The sequence below is a fragment of the Rana temporaria genome, chromosome 4 (assembly GCF_905171775.1).
Source record: "Rana temporaria chromosome 4, aRanTem1.1, whole genome shotgun sequence".
Lineage (NCBI taxonomy): Eukaryota > Metazoa > Chordata > Amphibia > Anura > Ranidae > Rana > Rana temporaria.
Window position 1 is genome coordinate 236232928 of NC_053492.1, and position 21933 is coordinate 236254860.

At 41.6% G+C, this 21933-nt stretch overlaps 1 protein-coding gene across 1 annotated transcript; it reads left to right on the forward strand.

The window, feature by feature from the left end:
• Positions 1 to 6897: 6897 nt before the first annotated feature.
• Positions 6898 to 9298, forward strand: TPBG (trophoblast glycoprotein). The gene is made up of 2 exons (XM_040350014.1): positions 6898 to 7151; positions 7524 to 9298. The coding sequence occupies exon 2, from the start codon at positions 7776 to 7778 to the stop codon at positions 8964 to 8966; it is 1191 nt and encodes a 396-aa protein (XP_040205948.1). The 5' UTR covers positions 6898 to 7151; positions 7524 to 7775; the 3' UTR covers positions 8967 to 9298.
• Positions 9299 to 21933: the final 12635 nt, after the last annotated feature.

Consider the following 21933-nt stretch of genomic DNA (forward strand, 5'->3'; position numbering starts at 1 on the left):
TTTTCTCGTCGTGATTCTCAGCAGTGTTTTCCTGCCGAGAAACCCGAGCGTGTGTATACTTACCTGTCACCGCGGAAACCACCGTGTAACAACATTGCGGCGACAGCATCAAATGTGACAAGTTTTTTTTTAAACCCAGATATTACCTTACAAAATTAACAGTGACATCTGCTGAACATTACCTGTGCAGTGAGCAGAACTATAGGAGGGTTCCAGCGAGCTCCTCCCACCACAGTCTGCCTACAGAGGGGGCGGAGACCAGTCCAATCACCCTGTACAGTGAGTGAGAGCAAAAGTGACTGGTCTTTATTACAGGAAACTTCTGCACAGCGGTAAAGTGTCACACTCGGGCTTTTGGCTAAGATAAGGTGTAATATCTATTCTTATCAGTGTCCAGTAGGGGTCCTGCGCCTCTGTTCTGCCCTTTTGGTAGGGATGCCTGCTGGTATAATGGAGGCTCTTGGAGGTTTGACCGGCTGGAACAGAGAACGGGTAGCCTACGGGATGTGGTGATTCCCCCAGGAAGAACTGGGGGGCCCAGTGCCTCCTGATGTGAATGGATCTACCTGGTACAAATACTGTAGCTGCTTACTTTTAGAATTAGGGCACTTACCTGTCCAGGAATCCAATGGTGTCCTTACCTGAGCAAATATTTCAATCGGCTAGCCATCGCCACCGTCTTGACTAAGGGAAACCGGCAGTGAAGCCTTACGGCTTCACAGACAGTTTCCTACTGCGCATGCGCAAAGTGCGCTGTGCTTTGTGAACAGTACGGCTTCTGGGAAAGGGAGGGGGTTCCATAGCACGTACCTGCTTCCCCAAAAGGTGCCAAATGTGGCAGCAGGTGGGGAGGCAGACAAGCAAAGCTTCCACTTTTGGGTGGAGCTCTGCTTTAAATCTTTAGTCCGAAGGACTCAGCGAACACAGAGCGTGCTCCCTGCGATGAGCAAGAATCGGGATCACCGCAGGACGTCCATGTACGCCCTCCTGGCAAAGTAGGTCCATGCTGTAGCTTTCTTCCAGCTATAGCGCAGGCGGGAAGGGGCCGTACAGCTACTGCGATTTGCGCAGGGGAGCCAACCTGCTGGTTGGCAAGTGGTTAAATAGTGTTTTTGGTTTGTGGTGCTCAGATGCAGTGAAGATCAGCTTTAAGACTTTTTTGTGTGTAATTTTCACATACACTTTATTTGTACACCTTTTGTACAAGTATTTTTGTTTTTTTGCACACCATGTGTTAAAAAAAAACAAAAAAAACACTGGATTACTGCCCAAATCTGGGAAGAAAAACACAAACCACTGCAAAGATTCAAAGAGAAACACACGCGACTCTTGTATTTAGATGATATTTGTTTATCTTGGGGTTCACCTTTAAAGCGTTTGTTACCTCAGCACTTCATATTGCTGATAAGTGAAGAAAAAAAAAACGCAAAAGAAAGAAAGTTACCGCTCCAGGTGGATTGTGTTAGGATGATCAGTGTAGTCTCAGGAGCTGGCAATGCACAAGGCAACAAATGGAATAAGAAAATATGGACAGCCGCACTCCAAAAAACCTTGATGGTTGTCTTTATTTAAAAAAAGGAAAAATGCACTACAAGTCACAGCACACAACACGGGAGTAAAACAGCTGATGCGTTTCGCACTATAAATTAGTGCTTAATCACAGCTATGATTAAGCACTAATTTATAGTGCGAAACGCGTCAGCTGTTTTACTCCCGTGTTGTGTGCTGTGACTTGTAGTGCATTTTTCCTTTTTTAAATAAAGACAACCATCAAGAAAAAAACCGCGCTGTTTAAACATACCACAAAAGCTGCAACTCAAAGTGAAATACACACAGATACAAAAACAAAACATAGGGAGCTACGCTCACAGAAAATTGAACAAATGGGCCCGGATTCTTGAAACACTTACGCCAACGTATCTACAGATACGCCGCGTAAGTGTAAATGTGCGCCGTCGTATCTCTGCGCCGTACCCATAGAACTAGATACCCCTGAAATTATGCTTCATCCGACCGACGTAAGTTTCCTACGCCGTCGTATCTTGGGTGCATATTTACGCTGTCCGCAAGGGGCGCTCCCATTGATTTACGCGTCGAATATGCAAATGACTGAGATACGCCGATTCACGAACGTTCTTGCGCCCGTTGCAGTAATATACGCCGTTTACGTAAGGCCTACGTCCGGCGTAAAGTTATTTCACCTAAAGGAGGCGCATTCCCATGCAAAGGTATGGACGACGGAACAGCCGTCGAATTTTACGTTGTTTACGTAGGGCTGGGCGTAGGTTACGTCACGTCATAGGCAGTGATTCGACGTATCTTATGGAGTATTTTAGACATGATTCTGAGCATGCGCACTGGGATGCGTCCACGGTACGGCGCATGCGCCGTTCGTTCGGCCCGTCATTTGCATGGGGTCACGGTTCATTTAAATGGATCGAGCCCACCGTCCACCTACTTTGAATTAGGCGGGCTTACGTCGAATAATTTACGTAATGCTGGCGCAACGTAGGGAGCAAGTGCTTTGTGAATACCTTGCTTGCCTCTCTGTGTTACGTCGGCGTAGCGCATATGAGCTGCGCTACGCCGGCAGAAAGATGCGCGGATCTACCTGAATCTGGCCCATGGTGTTCAAGTGAGTTAATCAATCTGGTATATGAGTCCAAAAAATAAACAAAATAAATACAAAAAAAATTAATAAAAAAATCGATATATAAATATATAGAAAAAATATATTATAGGAAACAAGCCAATAAAAGTGAATCAACAGTCCTAAAGCCCTCCAATGGTAAATGAATACCGTAATTATCTTGCTATAACGCGCCCCGGCGTATAGCGCGCACCCCCAACCTAGAAGGAAAATTCCTGAAAAAAAAAAAAATACAGTTTGGATGCCCTTAGTCGGTGTTTTGCCCGCCGTCCATCGCATCCATCGGCAGCCTTGTCCGGTCCGGCGTCCTTCTGCGGCCATCGTGGTGTCCTCCCCGAGCTGTGTTTGAACCACTGCGCCGACATATACCGCAGTACACTCGGGTATAGTCGGGCAGGCTCGGTTCCTCTCGCGTAAAGGACGTACAGGACGCACAGGACGTGACCGCGAGCGGAGCCGAGCCTGCCCGACTATACCCGAGTGTACTGCGCTCGGTATATGTCGGTGCAGTTGTTCAAACACAGCGCGGGAAGCGGGTATCGGCGTATATCGCGCACCCATGATTTTGCCCTGATTTTCAGGGCAAAAAAGTGTGCGGTATACGTCGATAAATACGGTAAGTGATTGTAGCCACACAATATAGTGAAATCTTCGGTGACTTTTGAGAGACAGCGTGAATCCACCACCACATAGAGTGCAAGCTTACCAAGATAATACCCATCCAGGGCCTTTAATCCTCCCAGCACCTCCAGTAACCAATGAACCAGGCATTCCTGGAGACTGTAGATGTATTCAACGGTCAGCAGTCAGCCACTGGAGTTCAACTCGATGTGAGTGCTCATAACAATCCGAAAATAAAATAGAGAGGAATCACCAGGGGTAAATTAAAAATATGCTTACAAGCATGGAGTAGAAGTGTTAAAAGCAATAGGAAAGCCAACCGGCAAGCAATAGTACAAAAAGCCTGTGCAAGCGGGATGTAAAACAGCGCGGTGACGTCAGCACGTCGCTCCTCCTGATATGTTCCTGCTGTACCATGTACTTGTATGGCAAAGTATCCTGTTCTCTTTGTATTATTTCCTTCATGTGAAATCCCTGGTGTTCCTGCCAGTTCCTCTGCTTTCCTATTAAAAGCTGACCACAGTAACCAGGAGAGCACAGCGTGGTCAGTTTTTTGAGAACTCCTTGTGCTCTCCTCCAATGATCAGACTTGTCCTGACAGACATAGCCATTCACTGGGAAGCTCAGTGTACTGTTGCTTCTCCTCCCCCCAGCTCCTATGCAGCTGAGAACAGAAGGAATGTTAAGGATTACTTATAAAATAAAGTATATATATATTTTGAATCTATACAAAAAATGTTTTGCCTTTCACTTCTATTTTAAACTGAATGGGTTATTTTACAAAGTGATGGGATCCAATCACTTCAACCCCTTCCCGCCTGCGCTATAGCTGAAAGAAAGCTACAGCATGGACCTACTTTGCCAGGAGGGTGTACATGGATGTCCTGCGGTGATCCCGCTTATTGCTCGTCGCAGGGAGCATGCTCTGTGTTTGCTGAGTCCTTCAGACATCCAAGTAAAGGGCCAATGACAGCGGCCATTTACAACGTGATCAGCTGTGTCCAATGACAGCTAATCAAAGGTTGTCAACACAAGCCCATTATCAGCTTTTCTTTCCTCGTGCCGACAGCTTGCGGAGAGGAGAAGAGAGCTGATAATCGGCTTGTGGTAAAGGGACATTGACACTGATAATCAGGGCACTGATTAGCAGTGCAGTTCCAAAAGTGCTGCCAATCAGTACCCACCAATGCTGCCAATCAGTGCTCATCAATGCTTCCAATCAGTGCGTCCTCATCAGTTTCACCTATCAGTACCCATCAGTGCAGCCTATCATTGTCTATCAGTGCCACATATCAGAGCCCATCAGTGCAGCCTTATCAGAGCCCACCAGTGCCATCTCATTAGTGCCCATCAGTGCTGCCTCAGCATTACCTATCAGTGCAGCCTATCTGTGCCCCTCAGTGCAGCCTATCTGTGCCCCTCTGTGCAGCCTATCTCGGCCCCTCGGTGCAGCCTTATCAATGCCCATCGGTGCAGCAATCAATGCACATCTGTGCAGCCTATCTGTGCCCCTTGGTGCAGCCTCATCAATGCCCATCGGTGCAGCCTCATCAGTGCCCATAGGTTCTGCCTCATCTGTGCAGCCTATCAGCATCCATTAGTGCAGTCTATCGGTGCTCATCAGTGCAGCCTATCAGTACTGCCTCATCAGTGCAGCCTCATCGGTGCAGCCTATAAGTGCTGCCTCATCAGTGCAGTCTATCGGTGTTGCTTATCAGTGCCCATCAGTGCTACCTCATCAGTGCACATTAGTGAATAAGAAAAATGACCTGTTTGCAAAATGTTATAACAAACAATGGAAAATGTTTTATTTATTTATTTCAAAATGTTCTATTTTTGTTTGGTTAGCAAAAAATAAAGAGCCCAGAGCTGATTAAATACCACCATAGGCGTGCGCACAGGGTTTGCCAGGTGTGCCTGGGCACACCCTAATCACCCTGTGTGGTGCAGATTGTATCAAAATATACTGCGTTAAACATGCAGTAACGCACAGAACAATACAGCATTAAATGGCACATAACACACCGAAATATACAATGTTAAACGTGCACTACTGCACAGAAATATGCTGCATTAAACGTGCAGTAACACACTGGAATATACTGCTTTAAACATGCAGTAATGTACAGAAATACACCAAAGCTCCCTAATGGGGCTCCTAAAATAAAATAAATATATAATAAAAATAAAAAACTACTAACACTGTCCACTGCCCTACTGACACCAATCTTTGCCCTACTGACACCGTCCACCGCTCTGCTGACACCATCAGTATACTGTATATACACATGCAAATAGGTTTGAGCTTTGGGGTGCACACCCTAATGCAATAGGCTGCGCACACCTATGAATACCACCAAAAGACAGCTCTGTTTGGTTACAGTGTTGCATGGCTGCGCTGAAAGCTGGTTTTGTCCTGGGCAGGGAGGAGGTGAGTGCCCTGTGGTGAGAGTGCCCTGTGGTGAGAGTGCCCTGTGGTGAGAGTGCCCTGTGGAGAGTGCCCTGTGGTGAGAGTGCCCTGTGGTGAGAGTGCCATGTGGTGAGAGTGCCCTGGGGTGAGAGTGCCCTGGGGAGAGAGTGCCCTGTGGTGAGAGTGCCATGTGGTGAGAGTGCCCTGTGGTGAGAGTGCCCTGTGGTGAGAGTGCCCTGTGGTGAGAGTGCCCTGTGGTGAGAGTGCCCTGTGGAGAGTGCCCTGTGGTGAGAGTGCCCTGTGGTGAGAGTGCCATGTGGTGAGAGTGCCCTGGGGTGAGAGTGCCCTGGGGTGAGAGTGCCCTGTGGTGAGAGTGCCATGTGGTGAGAGTGCCCTGTGGTGAGAATGCCCTGTGGTGAGAGTGCCTGTGGTGAGAGTGCCATGTGGTGAGAGTGCCTGTGGTGAGTGTGCCATGTGGTGAGAGTGCCCTGTGGTGAGAGTGCCTGTGGTGAGAGTGCCCTGGGGTGAGAGTGCCCTGTGGTGAGAGTGCCTGTGGTGAGAGTGCCCTGGGGTGAGAGTGCCCTGTGGTGAGAGTGCCTGTGGTGAGACTGCCTGTGGTGAGAGTGCCTGTGGTGAGAGTGCCCTGTGGTGAGAGTGCCTGTGGTGAGACTGCCTGTGGTGAGAGTGCCCTGTGGTGAGAGTGCCTGTGGTGAGTGTGCCCTGTGGTGAGAGTGCCCTGTGGTGAGAGTGCCTGTGGTGAGACTGCCTGTGGTGAGAGTGCCTGTGGTGAGAGTGCCCTGTGGTGAGAGTGCCTGTGGTGAGACTGCCTGTGGTGAGAGTGCCCTGTGGTGAGAGTGCCTGTGGTGAGTGTGCCCTGTGGTGAGAGTGCCCTGTGGTGAGAGTGCCTGTGGTTGTAGTGCGGTGATAGGAGCCATGTGAGGGGTGTGTGAGAGGTGACCAGGCTGAGTACTACGAGAAGAAGGAGATATGAGTGAGGTGTGCCCCGGTGCCTCAGTCCTGCGCTCTCTCCATAGCGGAGCATGGAAAAGTTTAGTTATTGGTGTGAACACATCGGAGCTGTGCACATTCATGTGATGGGGAGAGGAGGGGGAGGAGAGACACACGAGGAGATCCCACCAACACAGGGATGTCCCCAGCCCGCCCCCTCCCGGTCAGAGCTCAGAACGTCAGCACACAGCCCGGCCCGCCCTTCTACCCGGGAAGCCCGGTGTAATGAACACACTCCGTACACGCCGCTAGAGCTGCAACACATGAGCCGCTGTCCGCCGTCCTCCACACCCCTCCGTCCACCCCTCCGGACTGGTGCTCTGATGGTATCTCCCAGAGAGGCTGGACCAGCAGGCGGCAGGAGAGCGAAGTAAGAGGCTGCTGTGAGCGGGGCTGGATGTGGAGGAGCCGCTGCTGGGAGACCAGTGCCAGGAATTCCTAGTAAACAAGAGGGAAGTGCAGGTAAACTCGTATGGACGGGGAATGCTGGCTGTACAATGCATGTCTGAGAGGGGACAAGTTGTAGGAGTTTGGAGGTGGCCTATACTTTCCTAGGGGGTTGTAGAAGACTTTCCTATACTAGTGGTTGATGAGTAAAATGTGTGCATTTAGAGGGAGCCAGGCAGGAGGGGGGGAAGGGGCTAGTCATTGGAAGATGATGAAGGGCGTGGAGGATGTAACCTGAAGCCTGAATTAACCCCGATCAGAAGAGAAAAGGCAGGGACGACACACGTTTTCCTAGGCAGGCAAAGCTTTGATGATGAGGGGCGTGCTAGTCTAGGATGGTCCTTACGTTGCCGTGTCTCAATCTTCTTCCCTATTCTCTCCCCGCAGGTTTCTTGGAAGTAAACACCAGTGAGAAGTCTACCGTCACCTGGGGGAGCCAAGAAGTCTTGGCGTTTAGGAACTGGCATCGACACGCACAAGCCCTTCCCTTCTAACCTCCGCTCTTCCTTTTCATCCTGCCTGTTGCAGCCGGATTTGCAATTTGGAGAATAAAAGGAGAAGAACAAGACCGTAAGACAAAGCCCCCCTTTACAAGGGGCATCCTGGGTTTAAAGGCTAGCAGTTTGGCTGCCAGGGGACATGCTTTTCTCTGATATTCCCTGTCTCCCGGGACTCCGGAGAAGGTCTCTTGGATTAGGTGGACAAAGTAGGAAAGGTTCGCTGCTGTTGGTGCTGACCCTTGTGCATGGCTTGGGTGGTGTGTGGTCCCAGGCTGAACAACAGTGTCCAGCTTCCTGCGAGTGCTCGGAGGCAGCCCGGACTGTCAAATGCATTAACAAGAACCTCAACAAGGTGCCTACAAACCTGCCTTCCTATGTCACCAACCTGTTTATCACTCGTAACAATATCGAGAGCCTGCAGGAAGGGACATTTAACCAGACTCTGTCAGACTTGACCAGTCTCAGCCTCAGCACCAACCACCTCCAGGAACTAGGGAGCCATGTCTTCAAGAATCTCCCCAGTCTGAGGCAACTGGATCTTAGCAACAACGAGCTGGAGAACGTAAGCCCTCTACTTTTTCAGGTGGCTCCAAGTCTCTCCAGCCCACTTCTAGAGTTGAACCTGCGCAGCTCTTTGTACAATTTGTCTATGATCACCTTAATGGCAGATGCCCTGCAAAACGGCGGGCTAAGGAACCTCCAGAAGTTGGATTTGAGCGGAAACAACCTACTGTATGTACCCGACGGCATATTCGGTTCAATGCCAAATCTAAAACACCTTGACTTGAGTAACAATTCCTTGCTCTCCTTCCAAGACGGGGTCTTTGCCAATCTCAGTCACCTTCAGACTTTAGATTTGAGGCAAAATTCTCTGAAGTATCTGAAGAACACAACGCTTCTTGAATTCCCCAGTCATACAGGCCTATCGGTTTTCCTCAGCGATAACAGCTGGGTCTGCGATTGCAATATTGAACCTTTTTATAGGTGGCTGAAGGAGACCACAGTAGTAAAGAACTCATCTGGGTTAGTTTGTTCCTCTCCGGAGAACATGAGGGACACGCAAGTGATCGCTCTCAATATTCCAGAGCTTGATTGTCCACCCTATATTACTGACAACAGCTTACAAACATCCTATGTGTTCCTGGGCATAGTGCTAGCCCTGATAGGAGTCATCTTTCTGCTGGTTTTATATTTGAACAGAAAAGGTATTAAAAAGTGGATATTCAACATTAGAGATGCATGTAGGGATCACATGGAGGGATATCACTACAGGTATGAAATCAACGCCGATCCCAGGCTAACAAACTTAAGCTCAAACTCTGATGTATAACGTTTTTTTTTTTGTTCTTTTTTTTATCAAATGAAAGCAACACTTAAACTATGCATGAACTTAATGTACAGATAATGCATCTATCCCTGAGCTTGTTCTCCTTCTCACTCCCTGCTGGAGAAAAAAAGAACACAAACAATGACTCCATGCAGGGCTTTTGAATGCCTCCATCTGACTGTGAAGTTTTACTGCTGCATTATAATTTACTCTGTACTTCAGACTTTGAAATTCGCATGCTAAACATCCATACGTAAAGACTAGTTCCTTTGCTGTTCTTGTTGCAGGAACACCATTCATGCAAATGGATTAAAAAAAAAAAAAAAAATAGCACAGCAACAATAGTTTTTTTTCTTCTGCCTTTAGTTTAGTAAAACTATTTGCCAACCAAGTTACCAGTCAACAATAACTGCCTCAACATTTTTTATTTTGTTTATTATATATATATATATATATATATATATATATATATATATATATATATATATATATATATATATATATATATATATATATATATATATATATATATATATATATATATATATATATATATATATATATATATTTATATTATAAAATTTGTGAAACCATATTGTGGGAATCCAGCAGAAATGCAAATCTTTGCATGCACTACTTGGGGACTTACACAATAGTTTAGCATGTATTAGGTTTTTTTTTCTTCTCAACCATAATTAGGAAACATCCACAGTAATACTTTTTTGCACTGTTTTTGTAAGAGATATGCAGTTTATATGAAAGCAACATTTCTATAAACTGCACCTAACTTTTAATAACTCAGACTCAATAAAGAATATGTTAAAATATTTGTTGGTGTGGACATTTTCTGCCAAAAAAGAGATGTGTTTTGTACTTTGTAACTTTTGTATATTGAGCGAGGCAAATGAGGGGGTTTGCAGATTATTGTTATTTTTTATTTTATTTTATGTTTGCTAAATGTTTATCATTAGAGACATTCTATAAACAGTATCATATTAATAACTATCTGAAACAATTTATTGAAATGACTTGAAAGCTATTATATTATTACTTTGAATATAAACTTTGCCAGTATGTTGTATACAGTATAGGGATGGATTGGCATGCAGAGGTACCTGTAATGTTTAAAAATGTTAATATAAGCAATATAAGAGAAGTGGCAAGCCCTTTATTAATAATGCTTCCGTTTCCTAACATTTATTGTACACAAGGTTAAAAAGAAAAATGTTTTTTTTTTTTTGTTTTTTTTTTTATTCTGATAAGGTCAGTCTTGCTGGGGTTGAGATTACTTATCTGTAGTTTGATACAGTCTGAACACTTTGTTCTTGTTGGCACGTTCTTCTATGTAATGAAAAATTGTACAAAAAAAGTCTTATATTTTATTTCATCTTAATTTTGCATCAGAGAGAATTTAATATTTTTTTTTCTTTTCTGTACGTAGTGCAACTGTGTAATTTAAATGATTCCCATGAATGTGGCAGGGACAGTTGGATGTTTTTTGTTTTTTTTATGAATTTTTTTTATGGCACGTAAGCTTTGGTTGTATTAGAATGTAGCCTGAAGTAAGCAGACATGAATACTGTCTAGCTATGTCCCACCACTCTTTACATACATCTGACTATGCAGATGTGAACACAAAGTTGAATGACACCCACTGCCTGTATGCTGGAGGTTTACTAAACAGCAGGAAATGTACTGTGCTTTTAAATATAGAAATAAACAGTGAACTGAGATTCTGGGTGGTACATTTTCTAATATGACGATTCACTTGGTTATCTGTATATGAATGTGTTCTATTTGTACTTATGTTGATGCACAAAAGCAAGAATTGCTATAGCACACATGAAATGATAGTGAGTGCATAGTTTTCTTAGGTGTTCACAAACTTTACACATATTGCTGAAAAACGTGTGTGTGTTTATGTATGCAGGTGTGTGTGTGTGTGTGTGTGTGTGTGTGTGTGTGTGTGTATATATATTATATATAAAATGAATGTGTGTGTGTATATATGTGTGTGTGTGTGTGTATATATGTGTGTGTGTGTGTGTGTGTATATGTGTGTATATATGTGTATGTGTGTGTGTATATATATATATATATATATATATATATATATATATATATATATATATATAATGTGTGTGTGTGTGTGTGTGTGTATATATATATTATATATAAAATGAATGTGTGTGTGTATATATATATATATATATATATATATATATATATATATATATATATATATATATATATAAATAAATGTATGTAGATATTCGTCGCAGTTTGTACAGTTCCAGACATCATTGTCTATTAGAAAAGTATTTAGTGCGTAGATGTTATCTTTAAGAAAGTTCATAAAGTTAAGTGCCTCCTGTAATTTTATTGGCTTCCTGTCTCCTGGGGGTAATGTCCATTTACTAAAGTCACAGTGAGGAGAATACCAAGGGCAGCGTGAGGTGCTAAGGTGACAACTATACATAATTTAGTGCTTAATATGCATTAACCAAATTGAATAAAGACCTTCTTTCCGTGTTAAAGTCTCATTCCACACATTCTGGATAAAAGATCTTTTGTGGGCTTGTATATATTTTATTATAGGTCTATGGCTATAATGCCAGGTAGAGGACATTGCTTTCAGCCTTTTAGAAGCATGCAGGTCTTTTTGAACACCCAATACTTACAATAGGGTAGACTGTGCACAGTGTACTCTTTGGTGTCAATTGTAATTACTTTTTAAGAATACAAATACAAACATAAGAGGTGGGATCTCTAGCTCTTTATATTGCATCCTCACACATTTAAATAGACTGAGATGACCTCTTCATACATACATTTTACATTACCTCTGTTGGATTTTGAGATTTAAAAATTTAAGATGAAATTAGAGAGAAAAGTCTAATGTGGTATGTCAACACTAGCTAGTTCGTTAACTATTGTGGTAATTTTTTAGTTGCAAAATATTCCAAAAGCTTAAATATACATTCTGTTTTCAGTGCGCATGGTGTAAAATTCTGCACCAAAGAGGAACAGTTATGAAGCAGTTTAGAAAAAAATATTCTTCTTTCTCTAATGCTGTTAATAGCTTTTCAGCACCTTGTTCCTCTGTTCAAATGAAGGTCAGGACTCTAGCTGCATGGAGTTTGCATGTTCTTCTTGTGCTTGTGTTGGTTTCCTCTGGGTACTTCAGCTTCCCCCCACTCTTCAAAGACATGCTGGTAGGTTAATTGGCTCTTGTCTAAACTGGCCCTAGTATGTGCTCATGTATAAGACAGAGACCCTATAGAGTAAGCTCTTTGAGGGCAGAGACTGATGAGAATTTAGAATATGTAAAGTGCTGCATAAATTGTTGGTGTTTGTATAAATACCTGTAATACATAAAGAAATATGCGATTCTAAAGAAGTGTTAAAAAAGTAAATGAAGCCTGTGAGCATTCCATTGCTAATACAGTTTGCATTGATAGAAAGCTATTTTCTCTGATGGTGAGCCAAGCAACAGATGTATATTAAAATAGGCAATCATCTGGTTTAGATATCCTTACAGAATACCAGAGAACACATTATGAAACACTTGGTAAAACTATATCCAGTATATAGATACTGTACAGACTTTTGTTTCCTTCTCGTTCCTTAGTTTGTATATCAAATTACACAGCTAAAAGGCTTATTTAATAAGGTGTGCAATAATTGTGCGCAAAGTTTAACTCTTTAGTTTTTAGTATACTTAATTCAAATGAAGAAAAAGAGTTAACCAACCATGATTTTATTTTTTGTCCATGTGCAGGGTCGGTAGGTTGTCATTCCTCTGAACACATAAGATATAGTCCTTATTGCTTTCATGATGTTTTGATTTTATAATTTTTTTTTCAGTGGTATAGTTAAAGCCTGGTACAAGACACTAATAATTGCTTCATGTCTCCACGTGACCACTTAAAAACTGTGACCTGTTTCATCCTTCATTAGACTCTGTAAGGCTGTAAAGGGATAGGGCAATAAATTGTAGGCTATGTGTACTGCTTGGACCTTGAAGAAGGGGACATACCCTGAAAGCTTGTCCTGAAAAATTGTATGTAAGTGGAAATAAAAAAAGTATCACGGACAGTACTCAATTCTCTCTGTCACAATTGCACTAATACGGCTACAATCACCTCGAGTAGGCTATGTTCGAATAGTTGTGGAGCTATATAGCAATGCACTTTATTTTTATTTAAACAAAGTGCAAGGTAGAATGCAAAGTAACCCATAAGGGTTGATTTACTTAAACTGGAGAGTACAGAATGTGGTGCAGCTGGGCATGGTAGCCAATCAGCTTCTCACCTCAGCTTGTTCAATTAAGCTTTGACTGCACCAGATTTTGCGCACTCAAGTTTTAGTACAGCAACCCCATAGTATCTTTTTATTTTACAACTCCTCCCATTTTCATTTTTTTATTTTGAATAAAAAATAAAAATGTATTAAAAAAATTGGTTGTGAGTCTCAACTTTCCAGGTATGTGGAGCCCTGGGTAAACAGGGCAGGTCTGTAGTTACTCAGCTGGGCACAGTCTAAGCCAGGGTTCCTCCAGAGTTTTCTAGGGGTTCCTTGAGCAATAAGAAATTCCCACTGACCATCACACGAATGTATCATGAGTTGTAGATAATTTGAGTTGTAGGTAGAGTAATTTTTGAGTTGTAGGTCATTTTTAGCAGGGGGTTCCCTGAGATCGATAAGTTGTCTCAAGACTTCTTCTGTGTTGAAAAGGTTGAGAAAGGCTGTCTAAACTGATACATTAAAAAGTTTATTTTTTGTCCTTTTTTTTTATTTTTTATGCTCATCCAGAAAGAGAAGTGTGTTACTCATTGTACGTGAAAAGGATCCTTATAACAAAGCTGGTCTTTTCTATTTCCAGACAGTTGCCAAGTGGTTCTTGACATAAATTAGACGGAGACCAGGAAAGTGCTAAATATAACATTTCTGCATTGCATATTAATTGCACATTAAATTGAAACTCCATTTTTTTTTTAAATCCATTATATCTATTACAAGGATTTTTATTGTAGGTTCCTTTATCATTGTTTTTCTAGATATATATTACAAATGCCCCAAGGGTTATGAAATTGTTTGGAAATAGAAGGTTCTATAGGAAGGATAGGGGTGAGGTCATGGGCTATTAGTTCTATGCATAGTACTAATTAATCATATTATGACTCCTAACCAAGTACACAGCTTGGTCCTCTTACTTAGAGAGAGTAGAAAGGTTACAGCAGAGCTGGTTTCTCTTGAACACAATGAGCACTTTCTAAAATGTTGTTTAAGCTCCCAATCACCCGAGAAAAGGTACATTTGTCTGTTGGTAGTCTTATATCGGTTTTGTATGTTTTTTTTGTCTGAAAGGAGAAACTGTTAGCCACCAAGTTAAGAATACCCAGATTTGCAGCAGTATGCCGATAGGGAAAAATTTACTTTTCCTAAATCTATCAGTGCCTACATTAATATTCTATAGCCCCGGATTCTATTGCTTTACATTCTATTCAGCATTCTGCTATTGGATACTGCTGAATACCTAGCAATGCCTGTATGAATTAAAAAAGAACATATCTTAAACTGGTCATCCATATTTTTATTCAATATACTTTTAGCTTTATCTTCAACTATGTAGTGCAAGGGCCTGCCTGATTGCATACAAATTGAAAGCGTTTAGGTTTGACCTCATGGTTTTGGTAACTCTAAAGAAAATTGTTCTGCTCCTCTGACATATTTGCTTTGAAGAAAGTCTGGTACTTTCTTTTCTAACATTATTCATATCCCCTTTATGGAAAAAGTATTTCTGTTTTTTAGAACTGATACAAATGGAACTATTTTGAATAACTTTTATTAACGTTTTAGGAGGTATGAACTTTTAACTTTGTATCACGATATAACAGAGTCCAGATATTATATTGGTATAACAATAAGGATTATGATAGAAAACTTTAGATGTTTTGGCACAATTTTTGTCAAAATGGCTAATCGCAGATGGGGGAGCATTAAAGCATGCCCGACAAAGAGGTTCGTCATAGTCTCGAAATATTGCACTTGCTATAATGTGATCTCTTTAAAAAAAAAAAATTGGGAGTATTGATCCATGGTGTGATGGCAGCATATGTTCTTATTAGGCTTTTACTAGTTAACCCAGTGGCAGCTGTTATAGGATCCCTTTACTTTAGGCACTGTTCAGGAATTAATGCAATGGGAATATAGTGAGTGATTTTTGATCAGGTAATCTCAATTTGAGCAGATTAATACACATGTAAACTGTTTTACCAGCCAAAAAAGATTTGTACCCATGTTCAGTCAATTTCTTTAGACAGCCCTGCAATGCAACAAATCCAGATCCCAAGTTAAGCAATACTGACTGGTCAGGACTGTAATTGGAGAATGGATGAGCAGAGTATTGATGAGGTTGTCCCTGTTGTCTCTGCTCTTTTAGGCTTGGTTCACACATATACGACCACGGTTTTCAGTGCGGGAGTCCAATGCGCTTCTGTTCACTGGTTCAGGTGTGATTCAGGTGCAAATTTGTACCTGAAATTGCACCTGAACTAGACCCAAAATCGCCCAGAACCATTTTAAAAACCGCACCACAGCCGCCACGCACATGTGTGAACTTGCTCCATTGAAAGCCGGTCCGATTCACATGTTATGCAAAACGGATGCGGTTAAAACCAAATCCAATTCGCATATATGGGAACCCAGCACCTTTCACTGTTTGACAGCAGTGTGCAAACTATCAGAGCCTTGATTAGTTCCCACGGCTCCCCTTCCCAGCCTGAGTGCTGCTGACATCAAGGCAAATTTGGGTACTTAAACTAGATACATTTTAAAATAACATTTTACATCAATCCATAACTGTAGCAATTAATGCTTATTATCTAACCAGAGTTCAGCAAGACTTGTGACATATTTTTTGGTTTTAGAAATGTATTTCAAATATGTTGCCTGGTTTCATTTATTCACTATGAAAAACACTTGACCTTTTTCCAGCTTTATATAATTACCTCCCTATTCTTTTACTTGTAACTTGCATTGGCTAGAGTACTTAAAAGGGCATAAAAATGCAATGTTAATAGAGGGATTGACCTTAGGTGGCCAAATTTTATTGACACGGAATGTAGCCGGCATATTGTTAACCTGCAGATGTCACTGTTGATACTTCAGTGTATGATGAAGTAAATGTTAAAGTAAGCCTGTTCTGTAAATCAGAAAAAAAAAAAATAAAACCCACACATATATACGGTAAATCAGTAGGAACCACAAAATGCCAGTATATACCACTGCCTTTACATACAGTCCTTCCAGAGCACCCAAAATTGAGTCTGAACATACGTGCCCGACTGCATCGCACAGTGCTTCAGCTTTAATTACCTATTGCCCTGGGAGTTTAGATTGTAAAATGGCAAGTATGGTACCTAATATTGTGTACAGGCATTTCCATGTTCTTTGCAAATACAGATTTGAAAGAGAAAAAAAAACTGGTGTAAATCCTGCTTGAATATAACGTAACCTACGACCCTGCAGCATGCAAAGACAAAAAAATAAATAAACAATAGAGCAGGACTTCTCAGCCAGGGTTCTGCAAGAAATCCCCAGGGGTCCAGCAGCCATTGCAGTGGATTTATATCTGCCCAATAGTAGCTTTTCCCCCTGCAGCTACTATTAATAGTCCTAGGTCCCCTGGGAAGCTGGAAAGTCTTTGGCCAGTACAGGGATGGGGACTGGACTAAGGCGAATGTATCATCTCTAGCCTGACAGCGCTGGGGTTCTGGCACCTCAGAGTTAAGATGGGCAGGTGCCAGGCGCTGATGCTCATGATGGAGCAGGGAAGAGGCATGGTACCCTATGCTCCCCTGGACACACTGATTACCACCAATGCAAACCTTTCCTTTAGCCCAATGTAAATGTTTTTTTCCCAGAGCATATTGCATAGTTGTGTTCCCAGAGCACCGATGCAATTTTTTTTTTTTTTTTGCCTGAGCACCAATGCAATTGTTTTTCCATGAGCACCAAGGCAAAGGTGTTTTTTTTTTTTTGTTTTTTTTGCAACACTGCAATTTTTTTCCCTGAGTACTACTCCCCAGAACTTTTTTTCTGATTACCAATGCAACACTTTTTCGGGGAGCATCAATACAATTTTTTTGTTGAACACTTGGGCTGCTTTTACACTTAGGTGCTTTACAGGCGCTATAGCGCTAAAAATAGCGCCTGTAAAGCGGCGGCCGAAAAGCGTTGCAAAAAAGACGGTAAAACACTGCTACAAATATCGACGTTTACTGCCGACACCCTCAACGCCCCAATGTGACAGCAGCCTTATGCAAAGTTTTTCCCTGAGCACTAATGCAAGGTTAGAGGCATTATTACCCTTCCTAACAGGACTATAGTTTCATGGTGTCATTTGTTGGCCTGTACGCACATACAATAGTAGAGTTAAGGCCCGTACACACGATCGGATTTTCCGACGGGAATTGTGTGATGGCAGACTGTTGTCAGAAAATCGACCGTTTGTATGCTCCATCGGACAATTGTCGGATTTTCCGCCAACAAATGTTGGATAGCATGCTTTAAAATTGTTCGCCAACAAATGTGTTTTGTCGGATTATCTGATCGAATATGTACACAAGTACGTCGGACAAAACTCCAAAGTACAAACACGCATGCTCAGAAGCAATGCTCACCATAACACAACATTAGCAGAAGTTTCCCAAAGGGTGGCGCTAAAGAGCTGAAAAAACACTTATTTTCGTGTTTGTTAGCCGACAATTCTTTGCCGTTTGTATGCAATACAAGTTCCTGGCCAACGCCCTCCGGACAAAAGTCCTACGATTTGTCCGCAGAAAATCAGATCGTGTGTACGAGGCTTTAGTCGGCTTAATATATGGAATATGAAGTGTTGGGATAACAAACACTTTAAGGCATGTAAGCCTTGCTTTTTATGATTGAAAATTGACTTGCAACATACCATCGGCATATGTCCCCAATGAGCAGATGATAGCTGAATCATCTCAATGGGAAATGCACTAAAGAAAGTACAAACATTAGCTGGCTGCACAGAGTTTCCAGCATATGGGAACACAGTAAAAGCCTTTTGGAGTAAATAAGCACCTTTTACTGTTTCCTAAAATCAGAATATAACAAAGCTTGTAAAAATCATTTACAGTATGTGTATAAGGTATGTGTTTATATCCATGAAGTACAAAGCGAGGAAGTTAAAATTTAAATACTTTCTTTACATATGTGGCCACCAGTAGCTATGTAAATCACAGCAGCCAAATTTCCTACAAACTGACAAGCAAATCATGTGAGCAGAACTAACCAGAAATAGCAATAAGGAACACCCGGGACAGATTCCCATATTTACTACGATCATCCTTTCCTAGGGCTTCTGTTAGCATGGGTTAGTCTATCCAAATATCTGAAACACAAAAATGATGAATGTGTTTACCAAATGCATTGCACAGTTCTTTGTAAGAAGGCTAAACGTCTCCGCGTAATATGATGTCGCATAAAAAAAGCCCAATTTCTATGCTGAATACAACACTCGGTTTATGTTGAAGCCAAATTCAATTTAAATGACTAACATCCATCAAAGACCTGCATTCATAGAATTATGTAGACTGCCATTGCTTCCTGACTTCTGCAAATACTAGTTTTCTGTTTGTAACTTTTACACTGTATTTTGAGTTACTGTCTTGGAACAAGCATGCAGCCAGTAAAGTCAGAAGTCTTGATTTTAACTGTTTGCAGGTCAGTGACTAAAGAAGATTTTACCCCTTTGTTACCTGGCAATTTTTTTCATTTTTAACACTGTGCTACTTTAACCACTTGCCGACTGCATTATAGCTGAATGATGGCTACAGCGTGGCTGGCTATTCCTGTGACGCCGTCATGTAACGGCATTTCGTGATCATGCATTGTCTGTGATTATAGTGTCCGGAGGACACTGCTGATCAAAGATTGAGCTAAAGAGCCAATCAGTGGCGCTTTACCATGTGATCAGCTGTGTCCAATCACAGCTGATCATGGCTGTAAACCAGTGTTAATTTTGGCAACAAATTTCGATTTCGTTTTAATCTTAGGACTAAAATGGCATTTTAGTTTTAGTCCCATTTTAGTCTTCTGCAATTGTTTTAGTTTTAGTCGTATTTAGTCGACTAAATCTCCAGTACATTTTAGTAGACTAAAACTCATTTTAGTAATCTAAAAATCGAATGGGTGTATTTAAATTGTAATGCATTAGTTAACATTTCCATAATTTCCAAATTCATTATATACTGCTGTGTAGTGAAACATCTAATATTTTATTACTTATGGTATCGAGTTATGAACATGCACTACAGACCAGTGTTAATTTTGAAGTCACATTTCAATTTAGTTTTAGTCTTAGGGGCAGATCCTCAAAGAAATTACACCGGCGTATCTCTTGATACGCCGCGTAATTTCAAATTTTGCTCGTCGTATCTTTGTTTTGGTATCCACAAAACAAGATACGACGGCATCTGTGTTAGAGCCGACAGGCGTACGTCTTTGTACGCCGTCGGGTCTTAGATGCAATTTTTCGGCTTCCGCTAGGTGGCATTCCCGTCGTAATCCGCGTCGAGTATGCAAATTAGATATTTCAGACGATCCACGAACGTACGACCGGCCGTCGCATTTTTTTACGTCTTTTCCATTCGGCTTTTTCCGGCGTATAGTTAAAGCCGCTATATGGTGGCGTACTCAATGTTAAGTATGGCCGTCGTTCCCGCGTCTAATTTTGAAAATTTTACGTCTTTTGCGTAAGTCATCCGTGAATGGGGCTTGACGCCATTTACGTTCACGTTAAAAACAATGACGTCCTTGCGACGTCATTTGGAGCAATGCACCCTGGGAGTTTTACGGACGGCGCATGCGCAGTTCGTTCGGCGCGGGGACGCGCTTCATTTAAATGAAACACGCCCCCTTACCCGCCAAATTTGAATTCCGCGCCCTTACGCCGCGAGAGATACACTACGCCGCCGTAACTTACGGCGCAAATTCGTTGAGGATTCAAACCAAAGCCAAGTAAGTTACAGCGGCGTAGCGTATCTTACATCTGCGCCGGGCGCATCGTATGTATGTGGATCTGCCCCTTAGTCTTTTGACTAAAAGAGCATTTTAGTTTTAGTCCCATTTTAGTTTTTGTCGTATTTTAGTCTAATAAAATAGTATTCATTTAGTTGACTAAAATGTTTTAGTCAACAAAATTAACACTTCTGTAAACAGAAGCCGGTTATTAGCACTCTTTTCCTCATGCTGACAGAATGAGGAGATAAGAGCTGATAACTGGCTTCTCCAAAACGGACATGTACACTGATAATCAAGGCAATGATTATTAGTGTTCTGATGATTAGTGTTGAGCAGAATATGCCATATTCGATTTCGCGATATATCTCGAATATATATTCGAATATTCGAGATATATTCGCTAAATTCGAATATTCGTGATATTTTATCGAAAGTAAATGATTGCGATTTTTCGCTATTGCGAATGCGAAAATAATTGCGATTTTTTGATAACTGCGGTAGGAGCACTCTGATTGGCTCAGAATATTCGTGATATTTTATCGAAATATCGCAACATGCGAATGCGATATTTATTGCGCAATTTCGAGAAATGCTGGAGGAGCGCTCTGATTGGCTCAGAATATTCGTGATATTTTATCGAAATATCGCAACATGCGAATGCGATATTTATTGCGCAATTTCGAGAAATGCTGGAGGAGCGCTCTGATTGGCTCAGAATATTCGTGATATTTTATCGAAATATCGCAACATGCGAATGCGATATTTATTGCGCAATTTCGAGAAATGCTGTAGGAGCACTCTGATTGGCTCAGAATATTCGTGATATTTTATCGAAAGTAAATGATTGCGATTTTTCGCTATTGCGAATGCGAAAATAATTGCGATTTTTTGATAACTGCGGTAGGAGCACTCTGATTGGCTCAGAATATTCGTGATATTTTATCGAAATATCGCAACATGCGAATGCGATATTTATTGCGCAATTTCGAGAAATGCTGGAGGAGCGCTCTGATTGGCTCAGAATATTCGTGATATTTTATCGAAATATCGCAACATGCGAATGCGATATTTATTGCGCAATTTCGAGAAATGCTGGAGGAGCGCTCTGATTGGCTCAGAATATTCGTGATATTTTATCGAAATATCGCAACATGCGAATGCGATATTTATTGCGCAATTTCGAGAAATGCTGTAGGAGCACTCTGATTGGCTCAGAATATTCGTGATATTTTACAATACAAAATAATTGCGAATATTCGGCAAATACGGAAGGAGCACTCTGATTGGCTCAGAATATTCTTGATATTTTACAATACAAAATAATTGCGAATATTCGGCAAATGCGGAAGGAGCACTCTGATTGGCTCAGAATATTCTTGATCTTTTACAATAGAAAATAAAAAGTGTTTTGCATTGGTGGTGATTCTTTACTCTATCCATCTGTCACAGCCATTTGTCAATCAAACACCTTAAAGATTGAACACGTTCATGCTGCATGCTTTGGACTTTTTTTCACTTCACATATCAAAGACATTTTTATGAAAGATTATTTTTCTATTATTGGGACTATATTTCTTTATATATTTGTTTCACTGTGTATTTCACAAGTTATTTGCGCTTGCTTATTTTATAATTTGCCCACATGTCTTGTCACTAGACATATTTTTTATTCTTGTAGAGCGACTCCATTTTCTGTCTTGTATTAATTTATGTTGTATAACATTTTTGAGTTGCTGCTGTATTCTCCCCTTTTTTAAGGTATGCGCAATTTTTTCCTTCTTACAAAAAATAATAATATCAAACATACAAATATTCATAACATACACATACACAAAGCCCCCCCCTTTTGCATCAGAGACAATCAGAGTTCTCCTACCACAGTTATCGAAAATTCGCAATCATTTTCGCATTCGCA